We start from the raw sequence: 8,594 nt of genomic DNA, 5'->3' as shown, positions 1-8,594 counted from the left end.
TCTGAGACTTGTTCCAATGCCCTGGGATGTGGAAGCTGTCAACACCTCCTGTTCTTCCCAGGATCACCAGGGCCTGGAGGCAGAGCCTGTCTGGGAACCTCAGACAGGGCTGGGGGGGAAGGCAAAATTCACTTCCCTCAAGCACCTGCTGGCAGGAGCCCAGGTGAAATGACCCACTTGGCATGGAAGTGTCTGCTTCCTTTTTCCTGGAAAAATTTCCTTGTCTGCACTAAGCCCAGTTTGATCTGCTTTGTAATGGCTCTTTTCATTCCCAAATCTAATTTTTCTTTTACAGAAGGGTGTGGGTTGGAATGGTGTAGGTGATCCAGTGCCACCCCCTGCCATGGGCAGGGACATCTTCCACTATCCCAGGCTGCTCCAAGACCCATCCAGCCTGGCCTGGGACACTGCCAGGTATGCAGAGGCAGCCACAACTGCTCTAAAAACTGTGCCAGCACCTCCCAGGGAACAATTCCTAATTCCCAATATCCCATCCAGCCCTGCCCTCTGGCAGTGGGAGCCATTCCCTGTGTCCTGTCCCTCCATCCCTTGTCCCCAGTCCCTCTCCAGCTCTCCTGGAGCCCCTTTAGGCCCTGAAAGGGGCTCTGAGCTCTCCCTGGAGCCTTCTCCAGGTCAACACCCCCAGCCTGGCTCCAGCCCTGGAGCATCTCTCTGCTCTCTGGATTTGCTCCATACAAATACAGTCCCTGTTTTTCTTGTGTTGGATCTCTCTCTAACACATTTTATTCACTGCCTGTTGAGCTGAGGGGCGGGGGGCATGGATATGGGGCTGTTTCCAGGGATTCTGGGGCTGTTTCTGAGTTTTTGGGGGCTATTTCCAGGTTTTTTGGGGCTGTTTCCAAAAGTTTACGGTCTGTTTCTGGAGCTTTTGGGGCTGTTTCCAGGGTTTCTGGCCTGTTACTGGGGATTTTGGGGCTGTTTGCAAGAGTTTGAGGCTGTTTCTGGGGCTTTGGGGGGCTGTTTCCAGGAATTTTGGGGTTGTTTCTGTGGTTTTTGGGGCTGTTTCCAGGGGTTTTGGGAATGTTTAGGAGGGATTTGGGGCAGTTTCCAGGGATTTTTGGCTGTTTCCAAGGGTTTGGTGACTGCTTACAGTGGTATTGGGGCTTTTTTCAGGAGTTTGGGGGGTATTTCCAGGAGTTTTGGGGCAGTTTATGGGGGATTTGGGGGCTGTTTTCAGGGTTTTCGGGCTGTTTCGAGAGGGTTTTGGGGCTGTTTCTGTAGTTTTTGACTCTGTTTTCTGGGATTTTGATGCTGTTTCTGTGTTTTTTGGGCTCTTTTGGGGGGTTTTGGGGCTGTTTCCAGGGATTTGAGAGCTGTTCCTGGGTTTGGGGGGCAGTTTCCATAGGTCTGGGGCTGTCTATAGTGTTTTTAGGGCTGTTTCCAGGTTTTTAGGGCAGTTCCCGGATTTTTGGGACTGTTCCCGGGTGCTTGGGGCAGTGTACAGTGTATTTAGGACAGTTCCTGGGGTTTTTAGGGCAGTTTCCAAGATTTTTGAGGCAGTTCCTGGGGTTTTTGGGGCAGTTCCTGGGGTTTTTAAGGCAGTTTCTGAGGTTTTTGAGGCAGTTCCTGGGGTTTTTAGGGCTGTTTCCGAGGTTTTTTGAGGCAGTTCCTGGGGTTTTTAGGGCAGTTACCGACGTTTTTGGGGCAGTTCCCGGGGTTTTAAGGGCTGTTTCCGACGTTTTTGGGGCAGTTCCCGGGGTTTTTAGGGCAGTTTCCGAGGTTTTTGAGGCAGTTCCTGGGGTTTTTAGGGCAGTTTCCCAGGTTTTTGAGGCAGTTCCTGGGGGTTTTTAGGGCAGTTTCCCAGGTTTTTGAGGCAGTTCCTGGGGTTTTTAGGGCTGTTTCCGAGGGTTTTGAGGCAGTTCCTGGGGTTTTTAGGGCAGTTTCCGAGATTTTTGAGGCAGTTCCTGGGGTTTTTAGGGCTGTTTCCTAGGTTTTTGAGGCAGTTCCTTGGTTTTTTTGGGGCAGTTCCTGGGGTTTTTAGGGCTGTTTCCGAGATTTTTGAGGAAGTTCCTGGGATTTTTAGGGCAGTTTCCGAGGTTTTTGGGGCAGCTCCTGGGTTTTTTAGGGCTGTTTCCGAGGTTTTTGGGGCAGTTCCTGGGCTTTTCCTCCCCTGAGGGCGGCGCGGGGCGGGCCCGTTGCTATGGCCGCGCTGCCCCTTAGCAACGGGCCGTGCGCGCGCCGCGCGGGGCACGCCGGGAGCGCCGCGGGGCCGGGGGCGGGCGGGCCCCGCCGCAATCCCGGTTCGAGCCCCGGCCCGGCCCGGCCCGGCCCGGCCCGGCCGCGATGAACGAGGCGGTGTCGCGGCAAACGCGGGAGACCCTAGGGCAGGTGATCCGCAAGCCGCCGCTCACCGACGCGCTGCTGAGCAAGCCGCCCTTCCGCTACCTGCACGACCTGATCAGCGAGGTGGGGGCGTGTGGGGCTGAGGCACCCGCGGCACCGCGGGCCTCCCCCGGCGTGTGGGGCGTGCCCGGAGCGCTGCGTAAATCACGGGGGTTTGGGGTGGGAAGTCACGGGGTTTTGGGGTGAGTTTGGGGGATTTGGGATGGGAAAGGCACCTGAAGCGGTAGAAAAGGGTTGGGTGGGGTTTTGGGAAGGAATTGTCCTCTGTGAGGGTGGGCAGACCCTGGCACAGGGTGCCCGGAGAAGCTGTGGCTGCCCCTGGAAGTGTCCCAGGTTGGACACCGGGGCTTGGAGCAGCTTGGGATAGTGAAATATCAGAGAATGCTGGAATCGCTGAGGTTGGAAAAGCCCCCCCGGATGTCTGAGTGCAGCCTGTGCCCGATGCCCACCGTGTCACTGAGTGCCACGTCCAGGCCTTCCCCGGGCACTCCAATGCCTGAGCACCCTTTCCATGAAGAACACATTCCCTGCTGCCCCACAAGGTTTATTGAGCTTTAAATGTTCTTGACTTACCCCTTTTCTTCTGTTTTTTAGGTGATCAGAGTGACAGGTTTTCTGAGAGGACTTTACACAGATTTCGAGTTGAAGTCAGATAATGTCAAGGTGGGCATGAGACTTCTTTCTTTATTTAGCTTTCAGGGTTTTTTACAACCTGCCACAAGGTTCTTCTGGTCTTCTCTGTGTTCAGCACCAAGGAGCTGTTGTTATTTTTGTGAAGAAGTTGTTAAAGTTCCCACCAGTGTGTTATATTGTACTTTCCATGGGGTGAACACCTATAGATTTGTGTGCAAATTTTTGGTTTTAAAGAGTTTTGTGGAATCTCAAGAGAATCCATGGCCCTAAACTTACTGCTCTCTATATTTGTGTGTATGTACAAACACATTTTTCTGGTATAGAAAAGGGCTGGGTGGGCTTTTGGGAAGGAATTGTATATAGATATATACATTAAATATCTGTGTTAAATATCCCAGGACTCACCTGTCTAGGATATGCATTCCACAGGAGTTTTATTCCAGTATAAAACTGGCTGATTACTGAAAGAGGAGGTTAATACTATTACTGAAAACTCCTTTTCTTAAGTCCAAGGCTGACTTTACTCTCTCTGTTTGCTGCTTTCCCGTGATTTTTGGCTGAGCTGATGCCAAGTTCCCCAACTCCAAGACTGATTTGGGAGCTTTGGTTGCTGATTCCTGGCAAACAAAGCAGTTTTTGTGTGTTGCCACTTAGGCAGCTGATCCCATGGTGTTTGTTTAACATAGCAACTGAAGTGTGAGCTCTGACTTCTCATCCCTCCAGCCAGTTCTTGCACGTTTTGGTCACTGATTAATGCATGTGTTTGTTGCTGTGACTGCTCCTACTGCTGTCAGGATAACTACAATTAAGTCATTTATAACTGACTTGTTGGGTTTTTTTTGATAGTGTCCTTGTTGGCCCAAAAAGCAGATTTCCCAGCAGCTCCTGAGCAGGTCTTTGCTGCATCTGTGTGCTGCTACCTCTCTGAGAATTTCTTTCACACATTTCTTTCATGAGTCCATGGGGTTTTCCAGGGCTCAGGCAGAGGAGATCAAAATCCTGGACTGTGGGGAAAAATGTCTCAAAACCTTGAGTTCCTCTTCCCAAAACTGGTCAGGAGGAAGAGTTGGCTGCCTCCTTACTGTGATCTCTCTTGGAGTTGTATAAGATCAGGAGAATAATTTTTATCTGAGTAATCAATATGAGAGAGCTGTAAGGAGGACTGAAATCATGAGGATTCCTTAACTGTAAGGACTTCTGTGAAATTTCACTTGGCTTTACTTTGTTTATTTGGTCCTTTATTTTTTATTTCTGATTTTATGTAATCACTGGAAGACATCATCTTTATTGAAGGGCAGTTGGGACAGGTTATTTGTCAAGTATAATTGTGAAGCTAAAACAATCATGATAATAACTGTGGAGATAAAAGTTTCTCTTAATTGCTCTTTTACCAGGATAAGGATTCCAAAATCAACTTCCTTCAGAAGGCCATCGACGCTGTTGTGATGGTGACAGGAGAGCCACTGTCAGTGAAACCAGCACGAGTTGTGGCTGGACACGAGCCTGAGAAAACCAATGAATTCCTGCAGGCCATTGGGAAGTGCTGCTTGAACAAGGTAGGACAGAATTACACACATTTCATGCAAACAGGGACAGGAGGAGAGGAACAGCCTCAGGTTGGGCCAGAGCAGGCTCAGGGTGGACACCAGCAGGAATTTCCCTATGGAAAGGGTGCTCAGGGATTGAAAGGGCTGCCCAGTGAAGTTTGGAGTCCCCATTCCAGGAGGTGTCCAGAGAACATTTGGAAGGGCACTCAGGTCTCTGGGCATCAGTCACAGCTTGGACTCTGTGACCTTGGAGGTCTTGTCCAACCCAAATGATTCTGTGCCTTAATTACCCCTCTGCTGGCATTAATTGCACAGCAGAAACATTTTGTCACCCCTCAGGAACAGCAGGTAGAGAGTTCATGATCTTTAGCAAGATTTGAGCCAGTTTCCCACACAAATGCATTCTGAATATTAAGGGGTTTATTATTCACTGTTGTTCGCTTTATTTGTTTGTCTTCTAATAATATTTATTAGATTTGAAGCATAAAATGAAGCTCCAGAACCTTTAAAATTTTGGGATACAGATGCATTACTTATACAAGCAGTTGCTCACCTTTGGCTTTGCCTTCTTTCAGTCAAACCTCTCAGTTGTGGAATGAAAGTAATTTTTCCACTGTGCTTTTTTTGATTATGGAAATACAATAATGGAGAAATTTGATAACTATTTAAAAACAACTGCAGGAGCTGTTCTTACACAGAATATTGCATTCTTTCACGGAATTATTATGTTTTTGCACTGAATTGTTACATTCTTGAAATAATAATTAGTACATTAATTATTTAATGAAACAATTTACTCATTTCAGTGGTGTTTTTCTGTTCCTTGCAGCTGTCAAGTGATGCTGCTGTGAAAAGGGTCTTGGCTGGGGAAAAAGCTGATGCTAAAGGGAAACCTCCACACTCTAAACCTCGACATAAAGAAAGCAGAGAGCCCAAAGCAGAAGAACAAAAAAGCCATAAGGATAAAGAGGTAGCAGTTGCATTTTTGGGGGATAGTGGGGTACCATGATTTATTTGTTTGGGGTATTTTTAACATTTTTGTGTTTGTAGAGTCACTGTGTGATTGAGTTGCCATGTGTTGGAATTTAATTTTTAGTATTTGCTTTCTTTTTAGAGCAGGAGAGACACTGAAATTAAAGACAGAAGCCCCAGCAGAGACAGAAAACCCAAAGGAGATTTGAAAGAGAGCAGAGAAAGAGAAAAGGAGAGGGATAAACAGAAGAATAATGAAGAGAGGCACAAAGAACCTGAAAGAGACACCTCAAAGGAAGGAGAAAAACAAGAGAGGGAAGGAGGCAAAAGCAGAATGACCAAGCAAGGAAGAGAAACAGAAAAAACCAAAGGAAAAGGAGACCCAGAGCGAGGAGAGGACCTCAGGCATGATAAAGGACAGGAAAGAGAGAAAAGACATGAAGGAGGAAGAGAAAAGGACAGGCTGAAAGGAAGAGACAAAGACAAGGCCAGGGACAGAGAAGGAGAGAAAGACAGAGAGAGAAGAAGAGATCGGGACAGAGAAAAAGATGGGGAACATCTCAGGGAACATGGGAAGGAGAAAGCAGAGAAAAAGGTAATTGAAGTGTTATTTTGGGGAAGAACTTTCCCCAGGCCTTCCATGTTTGTGTTCCTGCTCATCCAGCAGGAAGGACCTTGTACCAAACCCCTGCCATGGCAGGGACACCTTCCACTGTCCCAGGCTGCTCCCAGCCCCAGTGTCCAGCCTGGCCTTGGGCACTGCCAGGGATCCAGGGGCAGCCACAGCTGCTCTGGGCAGTGCCAGGGCCTACCCACCCTGCCAGGGAACAATTCCTAATTCCCAATATCTCATCCATCCCTGCCCTCTGGCAGTGGGAGCCATTCCCTGTGTCCTGTCACTCCAGGCCTTTATCCAAGTCCCTCTCCATCTTTCTTATTGGCTCCCTGCAGGTGCTGGAGGCCTTCTCAGAGTTGGGACTGAATGGTCTTTAAGGTCCCTTCCAACCCAAACCAGTTTAGGATCCTGGATATTCTAAGGATTATAGGCCCTAAACTGCCCTGAGAGCCACCTCTTCATTGCCTTTCTTTTTGTTACTCTTCTATTTCCTCTAAATATTTCCTATCCTGCCTTTCTGTTCTCTTGGTAGAAATTCAGGACTGATGGGCACCAAAATGCTTGTCCTGAATCTAAACCAGTTCATTTCTTTCCAGCCCTCAGATTCTGAAGAATCCTTGCATAGAAAACCACAGAGGCCAACTAAAGACAGCAAGTGCCAGCCAGACACTGAGGTTAGTAGTGGAGGAGGTAGGAATAACCAAACTGTTGCATTTTGATTTGGGAATCTGCTCAAAAACAATGCAGGGTTGAAAGGTAGGTAAATGGCAGGTTTTAGGGCTGGGAAATACATGAAATAGAGGCTTCCCTGGGATTTTTGGTTGTTTATTTATTAAAAATTTTTCTGAGCTTGGACAAAAAAAAAAAAGTCTACTCAGTTTATTTTATTTTGCAGATTTTATTTCTGTGTATTCATATTTTGGACACTTCTTAGGATCACAGGCTGGTTGGGGTGGGAAGAACCTTAGAGCTGATCTCTTCACACTCCCTGCCATGAGTTTTCTTCATTCCTCAGAATCTTTCCTGGAAAGCTGATAGGGTTTTTGTATTTGTTTTTGAATTTTAGCAGAAGTTACTGTTTTGGAAAGAAAAGGAGTCCAGTGTTGTTTGAGGGTCCATGGTTTTTGCAGCTGGAGGAGCAGCTCAGTGCCTCTGCACAGGAGCTGCTGCTTGTGTCACCACTTGTGCCTCCATCTGCTGCTTCCTGATGACCTGAGGCAATTTGGGGAATTATGGAGCCACGTGGCCAAATGTTAAAGGGGGAGACTTCAGTAAATGAACCTAAAGCAGCACAGGCTGAGGTAAAACCAGGCAGGATCCCAACTCTAGCAGGAGTCTCTGGGCCCACTGTCATTATTGTGTCTTCCCCCATGAGATGACAAATTTATGGCTCTTCCTTGACTCCAGTCCAACCAAACTCTTTAAGTTATTGGCACTGGGAGGGAGAGCTTATAAAAGAGTTTTTTGGGTTTGTTTTTTTTTTTAGCCTCCAGCAAATATTCATGGCCAAGTCAAACTTCCTGCAAATTGGGTCTCTAATGGAAATTCTGAGCCTCATCCCAAGCTCTCATCGTGCTCTTGGGCACCACAATAATGCAGTGGGGCAGTAAAGTTTCATTTCCCCTCCTAAGTGCTTTTGGGAGGGATTCCAAGGCTTTGGAATGATTACCTGAGATCCAGAGGACATTCCTGCCTCTGCCTGCCTGCTTGTTTTCTGAGATGCTGAAAACACAAACGTGAGAGCAGAGCATGGCAAATGTCATCATTTTAAACCTGGGGAAGGGAAAGGTGACAGAAAAACGTGCCCAGTGAATTTTGGGAGCTGAGATAACTGCACAAAGTGATTTAGAGGAAACTCCAGCAGGAAATCATTGGAAATTGCATCTCATGGACTGGGGTTGATCTTCTGGTCCTCCCAGGAGTTTCCCAGCCTTTATTTCCAGGGATTTACCCCAATTGTGGTTCCACCTGAGTCACGTGGCAGAGAAAATAAATGGATTCAAAAGAAGGCAAACAACTTTCTGTGCACATGAAGGATTATGAATCTTATTTTGTGGTCTCTGCTGCAGAATTAACAAATCTTCAGCATCTCTCTTTAGCTTTTTATATGTCTTTTTTCTATAGATAGTTACAGAATATATCTATTCATTATTATAGAAGTGAAACAGTTTGAGGCAGTACCCACCAGTCAGCCACTGTTTTTTCCCCTCAGGATTAATCTCTTTACCTTTTTACTACATTTACTTCAGAGAACAGATCCATTTAGATTTTTTTTTTTTTTAGTATTCTACATGTACAGCTAAGCTGTCACTTAAAGTTTAGTCCCTGACTTTGCTGAATGAGATTTTCTCTATTATGCAAATCTCAGTTTTTCTTGCTGCTAATTATTGATGCCAGCTTTCAAATCTACTTAAGGCTGACTTATTTTTATAATTTAAATGTAATTTTTCTGTTGCTAAAGA

At 46.8% G+C, this 8,594-nt stretch overlaps 1 protein-coding gene across 2 annotated transcripts in view; it reads left to right on the top strand.

Moving 5' to 3' along the window:
* The first annotated feature begins 2,191 nt into the window (after positions 1-2,191).
* TRAF3IP1 (TRAF3 interacting protein 1) overlaps positions 2,192-8,594 on the top strand; it is a 28,920-nt gene continuing 22,517 nt past the window's right edge. The window contains exons 1-6 of one of the 2 annotated variants that reach the window (XM_071418071.1): positions 2,192-2,427; positions 2,959-3,027; positions 4,392-4,553; positions 5,374-5,517; positions 5,659-6,111; positions 6,729-6,806. In XM_071418071.1, the coding sequence (XP_071274172.1) occupies positions 2,305-2,427; positions 2,959-3,027; positions 4,392-4,553; positions 5,374-5,517; positions 5,659-6,111; positions 6,729-6,806 (1,029 nt within the window). In that variant the 5' untranslated portion in view covers positions 2,192-2,304. The remainder of the gene's footprint in view (positions 2,428-2,958; positions 3,028-4,391; positions 4,554-5,373; positions 5,518-5,658; positions 6,112-6,728; positions 6,807-8,594) is intronic. The other variant, XM_071418072.1, reaches the window with a different exon arrangement.

Source organism: Agelaius tricolor, unplaced genomic scaffold (genome assembly GCF_023055355.1).
Source record: "Agelaius tricolor isolate 1412-34295 unplaced genomic scaffold, bAgeTri1.0.p SCAF_75, whole genome shotgun sequence".
Classification (NCBI taxonomy): Eukaryota; Metazoa; Chordata; class Aves; order Passeriformes; family Icteridae; genus Agelaius; species Agelaius tricolor.
This window is presented reverse-complemented; position numbering and strand designations above follow the sequence as displayed.